Here is a 19,542-nt window from a genome sequence, read left to right on the forward strand (position 1 = left end):
CAAAGGGGATATTACAAATCTCCCCTCCTTCAAATTGCTTTTCCTCAAGTAATTAATACCAAGATCCCATAAACGTCTGCAGGTAGCTCTATAGCCCAAATAGAACACAAAACTGGCCATACTGCAAAACAAGGTGCGTCTCTGCAATCCCTCCATCAACCGGATCCCTGGATCCCATATAACTCTGTGAAAGAATGTTGCACGTATAAACTATACAACTTTGATCATCACTGCATCCAATCTCAAACTAAGTAGAGTTGTAAACAAATCCTCAATAAGCCATAGATATATGCTATCATCACCTAGATCCCAAACCTGTTGTCATAACTAGCAAGTATGATAAGGTAGAAGTGTATCCATGAACTATGCATAACCCAATAGATGGTGACAACCTGACCTAAATAGATGATGTAATAAACAAGCCGCTCAAAATTTGAAGGTTACACCCTGGGCACAACAAATACCACACTGTCATCTTCAATTTGGAGAACCAAGTACATAGGTATTATGAATAAGAATGAAGCTCAAAGAGCAATCCCTATGATCAACACATAACTCTCCTCAAAGCTACACAAAAAACTATCCAGAGGTTGATGTATATAATCCAACCAACTCCTGTATGGTGTGAAATCAAGAACCCTATGTGGACTGATCCAATGATGCACAACCATAGTCAAATTACCACTTCCATCCTATTACCCATTTTCATTGCTAGGAATCATACCAAGATTCCATATCTTGAAATCAAACACATCTTCTTCATGATAATAAAAAAGAGAGTTCTCGTTTATCTCAAAAATAGGATTATCGAAATTTCAATTAGCATCTACTTCAAACATGGGGTTATCGATAAGCTGAATGTGATCTAAAACTTTGGGACTTGGTTGCTTGAGGCATCCATCCAAATCAAAAGTTGGATGAATGCTATCAAGCTCAACAATGACTTCTTTGAAAAACTCTTGCCTCATGTTCTCGAAAGTGATTTGTGACCCTGATATGATTTTCTACTTCCTAAAGAGAAAATCGAGCATCATCTAATGCCTCATGAGTATCCTTAAGCTCCCTCTTGAGCTCCATAATCTCATTCATTTCTTTATCTAGCTGATCAAGATGTATTTCAGCAACCTTAAGAATGTTATCCCTATCGGAAAGCAAATATAAATAATCTGATTTCATAGTCTCAAGAGCTATTTTGATCACCTACAAATCAGCAACAAGCCAATCTCCTTCCACTCCCTTTTGAGCCATCCAGTAGAGATCTTGAACCTTTTTGTGAGTGTTGTCATAATGTACCAAAGAGGCCACAACTATGTCTTCACTAACCTTCAACTGGCTCTTTAAGGTATGTTTTTCATTGTTGTCAAGTTCACGTGGTTCATCATCTTGCAGTACCGTCTCAGTTTGTTCCTCCAATTCCATGTCATGGACATCGGGGATATATGGTTCATCACCTCTCTCAAAATCATAGGTATTCTTTCTTGTGTTCTCTTGATTTGTATGAAAAGGCCAAAGTGTTGCCATGTTATCATTTGCATATAAGGTCTCATCATACAAAGACCCCAACTTGTCATTACCTCGTGTGTAACCTATCTCATCAATCTGCCTATCAATGCTAACCTCCCATTCACCAACATAGAAACTTACATTCTATGTAACATCATCTACTGGATCATGAGAAGGTTGTAAATCAAAGGCAGTTGATAGTTATTTTTTGAGATCCTCCATTAAATAATTTTGGTCTACTGAAAATTCTTCGTACGAACTTTTGCACTAATCATTTTCAAGGAGATCCTGAACCAATTCAAAGTACCTTCTTACCATATCCGTTTTATTTTGCTGCTCTAGATGAAGCTCCTAGAAATCACTCAAGGCTAAATCATTATGAATTTAAGTAGGAATTTCTCTATACTCTCTATAAATGTCGATTATTTCTTCTCTTATATCAGATTCAGAATCGAGGCCTAACTACACTTGTCGCTTCATAGTACCTTCCTTGGTTTTATCCAAACTATATTTTCTAGATTGTCAAGATGAATGTTCTTTCAATAAAATAGAAACTTGATGTGCAAAGATCTTCAATCAATCTTGTTGCGGCCTGACCTTTTGACTACAACATTCAGCCTAAAAACATCCAATTGTGATAAAATTTGATCTTTGACCTTTTTGCTCAATCGATTGTTAAGTTGTGATTGCTTTGTTGTGCCCAAAAGAATTTGTTAACCTTTGTGATTGTAACCACAATTTCAAACTATAGCTCACACTTGGAGTGCACCTCTTCAATTGTTTCCATGTTACAATGTCCTTTTAACTCTAATGCGGTACACCACGCACAATGCTACAAAGATGCTCAAGTAATGATACTCTTATTGGTTTAATGATGACATTTGTAAGTGCTAGGCAACCATACACCCTTCTTCTACCTTCATTCACATGCTGGACTATCTATTGATTCTCCAAACAATAGCAGTGGGGCTCGACTGATTTGGCTCACAGGAATTCACATGAGTTTGTTTGCAATCCACAAGAATATTTGAATGCGTGACCTCCTGATTTTTAACTCCTTAGGGTCTTCCCTAATCATAGTTTGATATATAAGTAATCTCTAAACAATGTTGAAGCTAGCTTCTATTCCGAAACCCGCATTTACCTAACTAAATTTTCCACTTATCATGATCTACGAATAGAAATTATTGCTGCACTTACAAGATTCCAATGTTTTAAATACATATTTTACTTAGAGCAGTAACAGACTCTCACAAACTACTTTTTCAGTTATTGCTGATTCAAATGAACGCAAACACATTCTATTAGGTTATCCAAAGAAATCTAGTTACCCTTCAAATTCTGAATTCTCTGACTTATAAATGCCAGCAACCTATTTTACCCTTTACGGTAGGAGCATTTTCCTTTGTCATAAAAATTTGTTGAGAAGATATGATGATTTTTTTATTACCATTAAGTGCTTGTTTTCTAGAAATCATTCAAATTAGGTAGTCGCCAAAAGTCATTGCCAAAAGATTTTACATCACCAAAGTCATCTCCCTAGAAAGATTGATTAGGACTTGCTGATAGATGAATTTGCAACTCTTCTAAATACTGCACAAAATCTAGAAGGTGAATATATCTTGGCTTTAAACATGAAATTCAGGGGCACATTTATAATTGCATATTTATCACAAATAAATTCAATTCCTCCAATAAGTTATATCTGTCGAAAGTGCAAATATGGCTCTACCAGTAAGTAGCTTACTACTTCTGCTACACACATCTTCATTTGTCCTTGTCTGCATTGGACTTCAGACCACTTATCTCATCCTTAACAACAACATATCTGTTATACAGTTGATGGGTCATATTTCTGTTTCTACATGCTTTATACAGCTTCCATGTAGGTGTCGATACTTTCAGATGTTAACTGTTCTTGCATAAATTCGTTTTTGGTATAATTTTTCAATGCTCCCACTACTCTTAGAATATGAGATGTCCTGTTGGTCTGACTTTTTCAGAAGTAAAAAATTTTTTTTTTTTTCAGTTAAACCATAGAAAAGTCAGAAGTTCTATGTCTAAGTGAAGTATAAGGTTTTGGATAAACCATCTATAAGAAATATTCGCCATATAAGCCCTATTTTCATCCCTATTTATAAATGGTCGGGCGCGAAGTTTTCAAATTTTCAAAAGAAGCGAATATGCTTTCGTATTCCTTTTCCTTTCTCCCGAGTTACCTTTCTTCCTATTTGTCCCAACCGTCAGATTCGATTAGATCTACCGCTGGCGTTACCTCGCTATTGAAAGTTGCATGCTCATTAAGTATAGCGAGATAGCAAGTGTTGAGTTTTTAAGTGGTGGGACCATGAAGTGAAGGTGCGGTGATCGGAGATTTGCTTATTAATTACTTTATTGTGCAGGTACACTTTGCAATTCGCCATAAAAAGGGGAAGAAGGACCCACTAGAATATCTGACATCAGAGCCGGAATGTTGATTTTTTTGAAAGTTCCGCCACTTCGCTATCGGAAAATTCAGGCACTTCACCGTTAGCGAAGTAGCGAGGCCACGTGAAAATCTTAAAATGATGACATTGCATCTTGCTTGTATCATAATTACACCAGGTGGCATGACCTGTCATGAATACTGTTCTCAGAATCAGTTTTAATTAACGGAAGTAATTATTGGGTACCCCCTTGCTTTTTCCGACACGGAATCCTTTTAAGTGCCGAAGCTCGCTACCTCGCTATCGAAAAGTTGAGGTGCTTCACCATTAGTGAGTTAGCGAGGTCCCGTAAAATGGCAAAAGATCGACAAGATCTATGATGACGTGTAATGACAGATGACCGTGATAAATTTTGACATGTGCCAGCTATGCAGAGATCCGATTCTCATTAATACCTATCTGACCAAATGTACAATAAATCTGGAACGTCAGCTTGAAGTGAATCAATGGAGCTCGCTACCTTGCTATAGAGAGTTGCAAGGACGATAATTACAGCGACATAGCGAGATGGGCCCACCGCCTTCTTTCTTAAGAAGTCCTGTAGCGTATCTTTCGATCATTTCTTGATCCGATCAACGGTTGTCGCCGCCTCGTTATGGCAAGGTGCTTGTTCTTTATGCATAACGAAGTAGCGACATGCTGACACGTGTTCTCCGTCGTCAGTGGGTTTAAAGGTAAGCGCCATCAAAAGAAAGAATTATGTACGTGGCAAGCTCTCATTGGGTAATATGGCTGACATGGCAAGTGTAACTCCTAGTTGTTCTCTTTGTACCGCATGATCGTAGGATCTTTGAAGATCAACGGCGTAGTTTTAAATTAAAAATGTAGTGCCACTCTCTGTATTAATTAGACAAGAAAGCTTCGTCCGTCAGAAAAAATAGAGTATAATACAGAGAGATTGCATCAGTTTCATTTCACGCGAGAAAAGATTTGAAGCCATTCCTGTGCAGAAGCTATTACTAAAAGAAAAGCGTGCCAAGGTTGATAAGAAATTGTCAAGTTATCTGTTCGCTGAAATTTTGCAGGAATTCAAAGGAAAATTGAGACACAATTCAAGTAAGTAAACCTGCCATCATCTTTGTGAGCTTTTAAGTTTTAAAGAGGATAGCCCAAGATGCCTCCTAAGAAGGGATTTACAGGAGCAGTAAACTACCTGGATAGAAATGTGCATGATGATTTGCTTGAGTTACTTCCTAAGTCCACTGTAGAAACGGTGCAGGTTAAGAGGTTAACCTCACTCAATCCTAGGCTTAGGGTAGCTGATGGATTGTATGATAAGGGTAATTGGGTCCGGGATGCTCAAACTGCTCAGACTGGTTTGAGTTTATTCAAGAAATGGTTTGCAGAGAGAAAGTTATATGCCCCTCATGCCAACATTTGGAATTTTGATCTTGGGAAGCTTGTTGTTCCCAGCGTGTTTATGGATTTTGACTTGCTTGAAGCCATAGCAAAAAACTATGACCAAGCCACTAAGGTAGTGAGGAGAGTAGATCGTGAGGCTTTAGTTACCATCAGTCCCGAGGAGATTAGGAAGGTATTCAGTCTGGGACCCCTCACCATGTATCATGTGCCCATTAATCTGATAGATTTAGAAAAAGAATATATATCCAAGAGGGATGTAGTTAGACAGGGTGCATTGAAAGCCCACATAGGCCGAATTGGAGGCCTCCCAACCATAACATCATCTTCTAAAGAACCCTTCAAGAAATCATGTTTTAATGCCAGGGCAGTGGAGATATATAGGACCCTGTGCAGAGTCTTCGAAGAGGGCGAAGAAGATTTTATTCCGGTGAGCTTCATGTATATGATCACCCAAATCTCTTCTTTTGGTGTGGAAATAATTTTTGATTTTGCATCTTACTTGGCAAATGAGATCCATCATGGATTGGTGGGGATTGCACAGGGCAAGGTGGAAAAGGTTTGGGGTCAGTATTCCTTACTGATGCATATGTTTCTTTTTAAAGGGGCCACTTATTTTGGTAAAGAAATGGTTTTGAATAGAGAACAAGAAGGGGAAACACTACCAGTCCAATTATGGAGTGCAGACATGACCTGGGAAGCAGAAAATGCTAGCTTCGTTAGATTTGATAGGCATTTTTCCTCTAAACTAAGGTGCCTCTTATTGAGTGACAATCCCAGAATCCCTAAGGCATTAATGCACCTTATCAGGCCTATGGACAAAACCCACAATCTAAAGGTTTCACATAATTGGGGAGATATTATCCCATATTCAGTCTCAACGGTCATCAGGGTCTATGGTTTCAAAGGAACACCCCATGTGTTACCCTATCAGGTACCCTTGAAGGTAGGGATAGCTGAATTTTTATGGTAGTTGGGAGGAGTGGAGGAGGCCTTTTTGCACAAAAGGGGGACAGGATCAATTTTTCCTACTTGTACTATAGCCCACCAGTTTGTGATAACTAAAGAAGGGTGGGTCTTCCTCCATAAATTTTTGGATCAATATAAAATGGCAGTGTCTCATTCTCGTTTTTGTGATGCAGAAGGTTTCTTTAACTCTGCCCTTAGATTGAGAATCAAGCTGCGTCCAGTCCAGCATGAATTCTATTTTCCAGAAGATATAATAAGAAATGAATACTCTCTCCATGAGTAAGAAATAAAGAAAGAAAAATGGAGAGTCTATTCAAAAGTTTTGGAATTCATTAATTGTTTTGATAAAAATTTCAGTCCTCTTAGTAATGCTGCGAACAATGCAGATAAAGTATATAAGCTCATGAGTAATTTCTCTGAGATAATGGAGGTAATGAATGAGAAGAAACAACATTTTATTAATTCTTTTCCAGATAAAGCCAGAGAAATTATGAGAAAATTGGGTTTCACTCCCAACATTGGAATAGGTCCACTGGTGGTACGGAAGAAAACAGGATATACTATTGTCCGACAGCAGGTGCCCGTTGTGCATAAAGAAAAACAGATTGTTGGATCTTCCAGCACTGTCCTAGAAGAAAGACCCCCTGAACCTTCCCCCAAAAGAAGAAGAATAATAAGGGAGGAAGAATCCCCTGATGAAAGTGGCTCACCTTCTCAAACCCCAATAAGAGTTGAGGAAGAACAACTCACCAATGAGCAATTCGAACAAATGGGGTCACAAGGAGAAATTTTTGTTACACAAGCAGAGATTGATGAAGGGAACCCTCAGGAACCCCCTGTACCAAGTTTTGAATTAACTACAGCGGATTTCAGAGGAAGGGAATTGGACCCTGTTTTGGAACAAGCCAGTCAGCATTTTTTGTCTGATAACAATTTTGTAAGATCTAGGGCTTTCCATCAGTTTGCGTGGAGAGTAAACATGCACATTTTTGAGCAAAGGTGCAATAATATGAGAGCAGAACATCCAGAAATGGATGAGGCCTCCATTCAAAATCTAATAAAAGAACAAATGGTTCAAGAGTTCCAAAATATAACCCCTGATGAGGGAAGACAGATGGTAAAAAATGCTAATGTTTTATTATTGCCCAATTGGGACATTGCTGACGCATTAGTTTTTAATTCTGTTTCAAATAATTTAGGGCTCCAGGATCCAAATAAAGAGGAATTCTTGGGTACAACATTCAGCAATGATCAAGCTGCCCTTGTTATGTGGTCCCTGAGAAGAGGATCCAAGGTTACTTCATCACAGCCTGATGATTCAGGATTGACAGGGAATATCATTGTAAGAAGAGTTGCTGACACTTCAAATGTACAGGTAGCTAACATGAATGTGGATTATTCTAAATTTGCCCTGGCTACTGCGGAAAGAGAAGAGAGGGAAATGATGGATATGCATAATAAATATGAAGTAGTGGTAGAAGCCTATAATCAAGAGGTAAAAAGGAGAATTGAGTTAGAAAACAGGGTATCTCAATTAGAAAAGGTACTTGGAAAGAGAAAAATAGGAGAATCCAGTACATTAAGAATTGCATATCCCCCATAGTCATCTGTGGGATTAACCCCTATTATTGAGATACCTGACACCCCTGAAAGACCCCAATTCTATACTGCAGAGGAATTTGAAGCAGAAAAAACCAAATTACATGAGTGGCAGATAGAATTTAGAAATCAGCAGGAAGAGAAATGGAGGCAGGGTGTGACATACTTGAGGGATAAAATACAATGGTCAAATTTTTATGACCAGTTGACAAGGATTGTAACCCTCATAGATGAGTTAAATAAAGAAAAGAATGGACTAGATTCTCTTACACAGAAGTGGAGACAGAGGAATAATGATGTTACAATTATTTGTATATCTACAGTTCAAATGCCTTACCATCAGGTTGAGAGGATTTTTGATTTATTAAATCAATTAGATAATTTTGAAAATAAAAGAGATTCTTTACAGAGGAAATTGACACTCTGTTTTTCAAGATATCTTGCTAAGAAATTCACCCTATTTCCTTGTGCCTTAGAATCTGTTGATACAGTAAAGGAAAAGGACAAATGGAAAAAGGAAATGGATGAATTATTTGATAACAGAATAACAAACATCATCAGTGAGACTGGCTATTGGTTTTGGGCAAAGACAAATGAAGAGCTGGTAAAAATACAATTGTATTATGCTGATATAAGAAAAGAATTTGATGATTTAGAAGAAAATGCCAATTCTTTAATAAAGATACAAAGAGAAACCCTAAATTTTGATTGGCCAGATGATGATACTTTCAACAGATGGAAAGATCAGTTTAGTGAACAGATGTCAGGAGAAGATGACGAGGAAGATGTAAGAGTAATAGTTACTCTTGTAGTCAGCAATGATGACATAGAAAATCCCCAGGTTAAAGTGATTTTGCATGTAACAGAAGATGATACAGCAGAGTTTTCATACTTACAGTTAATTTCAATGTTTCAAACTTTTCAAAAGTAATAATTTTGTTTTGTTTTGTTTTGCTTAAAGGTGAATCTGGTTTTCAAAAGGGCTCAAGCCCTTTTACGAGATGGCATTCTGATACAACAATGAAGTCTAACAGATAACCATGAAACTAATGCAAACTCAACTACAGAGATGTAGGAAAAAGAAACATTTCAAAGACGCACACAAAAAACAAAATTTACTAAAGAACTCAAAATTTTATCCATTATAAAAAGGCATTGGATTATGGAAATTATAGCTTGGCAAAAAGTCTTGGCTACCTCACAAAAATGTGAATAATTATTTGGGATGGTTGGTCGGCAGAAATATTAGACAGAATTCTGGCAATCAAATCTTTAGATCACATGAACATGTATCATGATTCTTATTTTATGTGAGGTTCTTGATACTCACTTTATTGCAACCATCTTCCTTGACTAGCTCTGCATTGCAAGAATTGCATGCCCTTATCACAGCTTTTGCCATTGCCTGTTTCATATGGATAATTTACTTTTTAAGTACTCAAATCTTCTATACTTCTTTTGTAAAAAGATGATGCCTAACAAAACTCAAAATGTTTGCTCCATCTGTTATCATAATTATTACCTCTTCAATTTTTCTTCGCAGAGAAGTCTCAGATTCCTGTATGGCATGCATTAAATCCAAATGAATTAGATTTTAATACGAAAACAAAAGAATAAATTCTTATACAGGAATCTCAGTATTGTGCAATAGTGTAAATTTAAAATAGCTTTGGATATCAATTTTAAATGAAATGTGAAGATAACTAAAAAATTTTTAGGCTAAGTTATAATTAATACACTGTAATGTCTTACCAAACTTTAAAACACCCAACTGATAATATTTTTATAAGTATTTCTTCTATAAATCTAGTCAATTTTATTTTAAAAGACGAACATGCAAGTACCATACCTTCTCAACTTCATCACAACGCAACGGCCTATGATCCGGCTTTTTGCATAGGATACAAGAAGCCTTAAATCATACAGAAACATATACAAAAAGCCTTAAATCAAAACCAATTTTTTCAATAACAAAGCAGCACGAAATTAAGGGAAAACTTTATTTAATAATGGGAAATTATAAATTAAGATAAGGAAGAAAACTTATCCAAATTTGAAGGCCCCACAAGGTAACTTGAAAAAGAGAATGAATAAAAACAAGGAACATCATTTTGTATTAAAACTTATGCTCAAGAAATTGGCATGATTTGACTGTCAAAATTGCACAGTATGTGATTCCTACAACACTCTATACCTTTGAACAATTGCTGTTTGGACATTGTAGAACAAGTATACCCTTGTCCACCTGGTAAGGTATGCTGCAAGAAGGGCAATAGACCTGAAAAGTAATAAAATACAAGTTGTGTCCATACTAATCACAGATCTTCTCTTCTAACTCTATGGCCAACTATTATATAATTTTCCATCTTTTCACATTTTTTATAAGACTCGTTTCTCATTTTAAGGAAGAATACTCAAGGACAAACTGCTAGAAATCTATGCAAATATTTATTTCCCAGGAAAACCACAGATGATATTGTTGAAATTATAAATATGGAAGTAACTAAAGAAGAAATACTAAATGCAATTCAAAATCTTAACAATGATAAGACCCTTGGAGCAGATGGCCGCCCAATTGAGTTCTATTATAAGTAATTAGATTGGATTGCAAGTGACCAACTGGAAGTTTCTACTGAAGCCATACACAAAAGTTCCTTAGGTTGTAACATCGATAAAGGGATTAACTAGCTTCTCCTAAGGATGGGAACAAGACATTAATTACGAAATAGAGACACCTTACTCTTCTCAATGACTCCTATAAGATTCTGGCCTGTTTGTGATAGGCTCAGATGCTATTTTTTACATTCTAGGAGACACCAGCTTGTCACCTAAGCATATCTCCCCAACAGAGATCTTTAAAAACATTCAATTTGAAGATGATACTGCAAATTTTATTAATATTGAAGGAAGAAATGCTGACCATCTCATGCACAAACTTAATTTTTTTTGTGAAGCCTCTGGAGCTAGAATTTCTGAGACAAAACTATAATGCTTAGGTGGGACAATAACACCACAGTCTGGTTCAGTGAGTTTGAATTTCAATGGGGAAGGCTTAACAACAAGTTAGGTACCTTGGTATTCCTTTTCTTGCTAACCTCTGTCTTATAGATATGTGGGATTGGATTAAGAGAAGTAGATAAAAGACATTGTCAATGGAATAAACAATATCTCTCTTTGGCTGGAACATTTCAGGTTTGTCAAAAATAAAAATCATCTTACAACCTTGATTATTCCTCAATTTGGCTACTTGGAAGCTACAAGATAAATTAATTTCCAAAAAATATTAGACAGTTCCTATGGTCATACAGGAGAGGTAAAAAGACAATACATGTTAAATAGGAATGGTACTGCTTAAAGAAGTTGGAAGGGGGTCTGAGAATAAGAGATTTAGAAAAACATGACATCTTCCTAGCTGGCAAGTGGATCTTTAAAGCCATAAATGAAGTTGAACCTTGGAGGGTTTCATAATGAATAACATCCAATTAGTTGTTCCAAAACAAGCATAAAATTGGAAACAACTCCTCATAGATGACATTCTTTTTCATAAGTCCTATAATGCCTATACGTTCTAATGTGTTAACTAGCATACAGAAAGCTTGGGAGATCATTAGAAATCAAATTTAAAAGTGAGTTTATGGATCATTATAGGGGTCTATTAAGCCCTAATATGTCTATTTGGTGGAACCTTACTAAAAATGACAGATCCCTAGCCTTATTGCAAGGATGGTCAACTAAAATTCAGCATTTAAAAGGTATTAGATGCTTCAAAGATATCTTGTGTAATAAACAACTAAATTCATGGAGTAATTTAAGTAATGAATTTAAGCTCCTCCATCTCACAGGAGGATTTATCATGTTCTTAAGAAGGCCTACAGGATCATTCAATTCCCTATTTTCAATGTAAGTGACAATGTGTTTTTTGAGAAACTCTCTTGGAATAAGAGGCCAAAGCTAACAAAATTAAAATCTAAATTAGTTTGTAGAACATAAGCTTACTCCTAACCCTTGCCAATCATCTAAACAAATGTTGGAATCTTGAACTCTCTAGAAAACTATGGTCAAAAACTTAGTTCGCAAACTGGGATAGTGTTGATGCGTGTTTTATGACCCACCAAACAATAGAACAAAATATCAAAATATCTTATCGTCTCTTGAACAAAGTCTCATGTATGCTAAGATTACTAGAAGATAATACGATGACTCCAAGGTTACTTCAATGTCAATTCTTGACTGTAAATAAGCTCGATGGTTGATGTGATTTGCTGATGATCACAGAGGGCCTTATGTGTGTTTACTTAGATTCATTTTTGATGTAGGAGCATCCCTTGTTGGCCTGCAGTCCTATAGGATGGTGTGGTTTGGCTTTGGAGTTTGGGAACTTGGTTGAAGAAGTGTGGCGCGGTTGATATTGAGTTGGTCTGGTATTGTGTTAAGTATTAACTGAGTGACTTGATTAATGAAGGCGCTCAACGATGCTTGCGGGAACTCAGCACACACTGGGAGCTCAGTGAAGCTTGGTTTTAGTGTTGCCTGAGTTGCTCAATTTCTTTTGGGAGCTCGGCATGGTCTGGAAGCTTAGCATACTCTTTGGAGCTTGGCATGCTCTAGGAGCTCGGCATGCTTATGGTTTGGTTGATGCTCAGCTTGGTTTTCTCTAGCACTCAGCTTGGTCTTGGTTCCTATTGGTGCTGAGTTGTCTATGAGCCAACTTTTGGCATTTAATTTATGTATGGGTATGTAATTTTTGTTGTAGCCAATTTATGGCTCAACATATATTTAATTCAATTTGTAATGAACTGGGCCGATTTGTGGCTTAGTTGGGTATAAGTAGGGGGTTTTGTGGAGTCTTTAATCATGATTAAGGAATCCGTCTTGGAGAAGAGGATATGAACTTTCAAGAGCTAGTAGTTGCGACTTGAGAGCCAGAGGATTGCTTGGTGCACCTGAGGGTACAAGTGCGGATTGTTCTTGGTGTTCTTATCCAATTGTGGATCTAGACTAGTTGGGACTGGATTTGTAAGTTGAATCTTGTTGGATCTTGTAGAACTGTTATTGCAATTGTTGTTTGTATTTGGCCCTAACCTAGAAGGCCTTACAACCGGGCATATTGCATGTAATCAGTTAGTTTAAGAATAAAGAGTTGTGACTTGGTATCAGATCTTGCATTATTGTTGCTTGTTGTTGTGTTTCCTTTGTGTAGTTATTTGTTGGAGGTTTGGACATCTCCTTTGGGGATTCTCCTACCTTGCATTGCATCAATTTCAAGACATATTGGATGTGGGAACCATCTAAAGGTTTTGCGATAAAGTACTTTTTTGGGTTTTTGCAAAATATGCAGAAATGAAATGGGATAGGGTTTTAGAGGTTCCAATCTATTCCTAAGAGAAGTGATGGCAACAAATAGTATTCTTGTGGACAAATTCCTTAATTTATAGAGCTCTGCTTTGCTAAGTTATACTACAACTGCGCATGAATTGGTGCAATCTTCAAGGGTTATGCAAAATATTTTCATACCACCACATACACCGTCACAAAGAACAATGAATATGAATGATAGAAGTAAAACATATGCACAAAAGCGGTTCAAGCTAACTTTGCACAACGATTTAGAATCACTAACACATCAAAAGTATGAACCAAATGAATTCATCAATACACCATCACATTCTTCATTGCAATCACAACAATTTAACTAAACTAAACTTAATCTAAATGAGAGAATTTAAGAGAACAAGCAAGCACCAAGACACATCAAGTATTCACCAAGCTTCAATGAAAACTCTATTATCTTACTAGCTCATAGCAACAATATCAGAAAATCCTCTCTTTACAAATGAGAAGTGAAGCATTTATATAGGTCCTCAATTATGTTACATCTCAATTTTTGACCTAATTTAAAATATAGCCGTTGAGGTTCACATGAAGTCAATTGGCAGTTTAATTTGTTATAATCTTGTGAAATAGTAAGTTGGCCAGTCATTATACTTTTAAGTGAAGATAACAAGTTAGCTGATCATTTATCACGAATTCATGGAATTGAGAAGATGGTCAACTGTTATGATTATTTATGATTAAATAATTTATTATGATAATATAATTTAATTACAAAGAATTTCCTTGTAGAAAGCACGTCGAAGGGTTGGAAGCATTGTCAGAAAAGAATTAGGTAGGAGCATCACCATCATTGGGAAAATGGATTGAGAACCTAGCGACTTGAAAACCGGATACATCTCTGGGACCAACATGAGCTATTTAATCAAATAATTTGAGAAACATAAAATAATCCAATTAAAAAATATCTAACATACCTCGAAAGATTTTTAAATAATCTTCATCATAGTATTATAATAAATACTTATATGCGTACATATAAAAATAAAAATGAAATGGCACCAATAAATTATAATAGCATAATTTAATGATGTTACCCCATTTATATATTTGTATGAACGTATAAAAATATATATTATTATAACATTTGAAAATTATAATCTTCCAATTCTATTCTTTTCTTTTTAATATTCGTTCTTTTAACCAATTAACATTTGGCATGTTAAATTGATTTAATAATTGGAATTTGAATGAACTTCTTGGAACTGATAGAAGCTAAGGAGCCATGGCTAGCCTTTAAGAGAAGCCAAGATAGCATCTCCTTTCCATTGCCTACTACGTTCCCATTTCAAGCCGAGCATAATCATTCTCAGCCAAAAACATTCTTTCCAGCTACTCAACCAAATTTGCCTTGTTCTCCTTTACTCTGTCGGCATTTGAAATCTGCAATCAAGTCTTAACTAGTGGGTGAACAAATAGCCAAACAGGAGTTCCAACCACGGATGGGAGGAGCCACATTCAAACAAAACTTCAAGCCCAATCTCAGGTCATGAATATATACAATCATATTTCATAAATTCCTTCGTTTTCTAAGTATATGTCCGACTGCAGTCAGCTACACATTGCTAGGGCTAAAAGAAATACAATATAAACATTCGTAATTCATAGTTTCTTCCTTCACTAAGTAGAATTTCTAACTGCAGTCGGCTACATAATGCTAGGACTACAATATATGTTTTCATATTCATAACTTCTTCCTTATTTGATTATAATATCTGACTGTAGCCAGCTATGCATTGTTAGAATGAGATTAATTTACAATACCTTGCTGCTAGTACTTGTATTACATAGAGTTTCATGGAATAACTTCATAGTAGTATCTTTTGTGATTGAACATTATTTATGAAATCGAATGGTAGCTGTAGAAACTTAAATGATTATATGAACCGACATCAATAACCATGCTATCATAATTTTTGAAACAACTACTCATAGATTCTCTAACACCTAGGATTCACTAACAATGATGCCATGAAATGGTGAAGATGTGTAATTAAAACAAAATGATCATAATCTTTCAGGCACCTAGGATTTACCAGCAAAGAAACCATGAAATGCTGAAGAGGTGGAGTGAATCTACAAGAATGCAGAAGAGAAATAAGATATGATTAAACTAATTAATTAAACAATTAATTCTGCAATCTTTAAAAATATCTTTTTCAAATCACAAATAATGATAAGCTAGAACATATATGTTATTCATGAATTTAATTGGAATCAACAGAAAGAACCGGTTGTTCTGAGAATTCCAAACACTTGGGACTCACCCGATTGTGTAGCCAAGGAAATGGGTCATGAGGTGAGAGAAAAGAATCTAAAATAACATGAAACAATATTAGTTAGCATTTAAGAGCTCATACATGACCATGTTTACCCTCCTGCTATCAAGTCGAATGATGTATTTAGATACTAGGATGCTCAGTGGATGACAAGATGATCGTCGTCTATTCCAGGTAGGGAGGGCCTTTCTCGTTAGCGATTGTGTGCTCGTTAGCGATTGTGTGGAGATAAGTTATGATCTAAGGTTGAGTGGTTAAGCCCTTGTCAATGTTTCACCTCTTCCAAGTTGTCAGACGTACAATAGAAAAAAATAAGTTGTATATTCAATTGTTTGTCGGTAACAAGTATTTTTACTTTTATGATGTATATGCAAGAAGGTAAGATTAGTTGAGTTATTTCATCACCAGATTTATTTTACACCTAGATGTGAGAGATCGATTTATGGATTTTTTTTCATTTTTAAGAATATCGAATATGAGCACAGCTTCTAATCTTGAGTTATTGCCACAGTTAAGCAATCAGAAGGAAGGAAATGATACAGTGGTATGGAAAGCCCTAATTGATATAGTGGTATCTAACGCCCTAAATGATCCAGTGGTAATTGAAGCCCTAAGTGATACAAGGGTATTTGAAGCCCTAAATGATCCAATGGTAATTGATGCCCTAATAGATATAGTGGTTTGTGACACCCTAATTTTATATAGTGGTATTTAATAGTAATTGTCATTTGATTTTGATATAGCGGTATTGAATGGTAGTCATTATATGATTTTGTTATAGTGGTATTTGTGGACTAATCTAGGTGATTACAGAAGCCTTCTTATAATGATTTATCAGTTCAAACTCCATGGTATGTGGATTTCAATTTCCATAGTAATTCATTGATGGTGTTTTAAGTTCTTAGTTAAGAAATTTTGATTAACTGATTTTAACCATCAATCTCATTCACATGAACATGACCAATATGATTGTCTTCCTATGAAAATGAAGTAATAACTATATTTTTCGAGTATGTTATTTGTTAATTAAGACCCAGGAAAACTGGTTGCTACATATGGTATCAGAGCACTGGGTTCAACATTGAAACCTTGGGCCCAACACTTTGTTTTTTTGAGAAATTGAAAATGTAAATGTTAAAAAAGATTTATTTTGCATAACTGGATAGTGCAATCAAAACTGGAAAAATCACACTAGGAAATCATTCAGAATAGCTGGAAAAGGCTGAGATGATATAAAATGGACAAATGTATAAACTAAAAAATTCTAAAGATGAAACTGAATTAAGAAGATGAAATGATTGGCAAGTTGAGTGGTGGTGATCGAGTCGTTGAACCCAAACAAAAATCATTGGCCACGGTAGTTTATAGGCATATGTGCCATCTAATGATCACTTGATGTCCATAAATGTCAGTTATATAGGTATAACTGATTGGGCACTCAAACCACATGGAAGCGCTGTTGGCTAGACTGAAGAACATTCCAAGCCTAAATCTCAAGGTAGGGAGGGCCATTCTAATATGTTAGAATGCGAGGGGATAAGTATGGTCTGAGGCTGAAACTTGCACAATCCAAAACAACTTCTATAATCTTGATAAAATGTTATCAAAATCCATGATGATGGTTAAATAATTCTTTCCAGTTGAATGTTCCCAGCATTTACTTTATGCAATTATATTCATGTTCTTATGAAATGGTAGAAATAAATTGTTATCTATTCTTGAACTTGAATTGAAAGAAAAAAAAATCATGAACCATGATACTTTCTGATGTTGATTAAACGACAAGATCATTTTGTGCTTCAGTATGGAGTAAATAGACTTGCATAATTGAAAGTATTAATGCTTGTTTACATATAATAAACTTATGATGAGATGGGCATGAAAGCCTAGGTCATACATATGGTAAACTTATGACGAGATGGGCATGAAAGCCTAGGTCATACAAATGGAAAAGATAAACTTCCAGATATTATAGATGAATGATGAGCTACTTGATAAGAATCTTATGAATTGTTTCAGATGCTTATGATCTTGATTAGATGTATGATGATCTTGCATAGTACATCATGTTTTTACCCTTTGACACACTACTATACATGTATAATGCACATGCGATGTTGATTTTACATACTGAGCTATTCTATATTATTTTGGAGATATTCTATCATGAGAGGATTCTTCTAATGAAATGATGGTCATTAAGGCCAAGGTTACATAAATGGAAAAACATGGATTCACTAACCTTTTTGAGGTGCTTTGTAAGTTTGCAAGGATGATCTACCCGTTAATAAGTGGCATATGCCAAATGGTATGTAAGTGATTTAAATTATGATCAAGTTATGATCTAGAACTTGTTAGTTGAAGAAGCCCAAATTTTGAATATTTATCTTACTCTCAATTATTGAACCCTAAAAATTCTCTTAAATGAAGATATCAATATGGAATTGAACTAATGATATGGTGAGTGTCTACATGAGTATGACACGAATATGAAATAGAATCAACTCAATTGATGCTGAGATGACCACAAGTATGGTAAAGTGAACTCAGGTGAGTATGTGTTTAATTTTATGATATCATGCAAGTATCTTTCGAGAAACATTGAAGTAAAAATGGACCTTGAGTTTTGATCATGATTTAGATTTTGATTCAATTCTGAAAAGAAATGATATCATGATGCCATATATACATCTTGTATTTGGAATATTCTTTTAGTGTCTAATTTGTAGAGATCATCGAGGATGATGAAACAAAAAGAGGAATGGTGCATTACATTCCAATTTTAAAAATGCTCCTTTATAATGTTCTTTATAATTTCAAGTTCATCGAGGATGATGAACCACAAGGGGAATGGTATGTTACATTCCAATTTTTTACCTAATATAAAATATAGTCGTTGAGGTTCACATGAAGTTAGTCAGTAGTTTAATTTGTTATAATCTTGTGAAATAGTAAGTTGGTTAGTTGTTATAATTTCAAGTGAAGATAACAAGTTAGTTGATCATTTATCACAAATTCATGGAATTGAGAAGATGGTTAACCGTTATAATTATTTATGATCAAATAAGTTATTATGATAATATAATTTAATTACAGAGAATTTCCTTGTAGGAAGCACATCGAAAGGGTGAAAGCATTGTTAGGAAAGAATTAGGTAGGAGCATCATCATCACTGGGCAAATGGATTGAGGACCTAGCGTCTTGAAAACATGATATATCTGTGGGACCCACATGAGCTATTTAATTAAATAATTTGAGAAACATAAAATAATCTAATTTAAAATATAAAACATACCTCAAAAGATTTTTTAATAATTTTCATCATATTATTATAATAAATACTTACATACATAGATACAAAAATAAAAATGAAATGGCACCAATAATTTATAATAGCATAATTTAATGATGTCACCCCATTTATATATTTGTATGAACATATACAAATATATATTATTATAACATTTGAAAATTATAATCTTCCAATTCTATTCTTTTCTTTTTAATATTTTTGCTTTTAACCAATTAACATTTGGCATGTTAAATCAAATTAATAATTGGAATTTGAATGGACTTCTTAGAAATGATAGAAGCTGATGAGCCACGACTAGCCTTTAAGAGAAGCCAAGATGACATCTCCTTTCCATTGTCTGCTAAATTCCCATTTCAAGTGGAGTATAATCATTCTCAGCCAAAAACATTATTTCTAGCTACTCAACCAAAAATACCTTGTTCTCCTTTACTCTGTCGGTGTCTGAAATCTGCAATAAAGTCTTAACTAGTGGGTGAACAAGTAGTGAAATAGGAGTTCTTGCCAAGGTCGGGAGGAGCCACATCTAGACAAAACTTCAAGCCCAATCTCAGGTCATGAATATATACAATCATATTTCATAAATTCCTTCCTTTTTCTAAGCATATGCCTAGCTGCAGTCGGCTACACATTGCTAGGGGTGAAA

General features: G+C 35.3%; 1 protein-coding gene across 1 annotated transcript in view; it reads right to left on the bottom strand.

The window, feature by feature from the left end:
- LOC149577702 (uncharacterized) overlaps positions 1-19,542 on the bottom strand; it is a 98,208-nt gene that overhangs the window by 47,776 nt on the left and 30,890 nt on the right. The window contains exons 2-5 of the mRNA XM_089797443.1: positions 10,111-10,194; positions 9,766-9,828; positions 9,439-9,474; positions 9,247-9,321 (exon numbers count right to left, since the gene is read on the bottom strand). Coding sequence (XP_089653569.1) covers positions 9,247-9,321; positions 9,439-9,474; positions 9,766-9,828; positions 10,111-10,194 — 258 coding nt within the window. The remainder of the gene's footprint in view (positions 1-9,246; positions 9,322-9,438; positions 9,475-9,765; positions 9,829-10,110; positions 10,195-19,542) is intronic.

This window comes from Cupressus sempervirens, chromosome 1 (assembly GCF_028749045.1).
Source record: "Cupressus sempervirens isolate cs-2001-9-10 chromosome 1, ASM2874904v1, whole genome shotgun sequence".
NCBI classification, from domain to species: domain Eukaryota; kingdom Viridiplantae; phylum Streptophyta; class Pinopsida; order Cupressales; family Cupressaceae; genus Cupressus; species Cupressus sempervirens.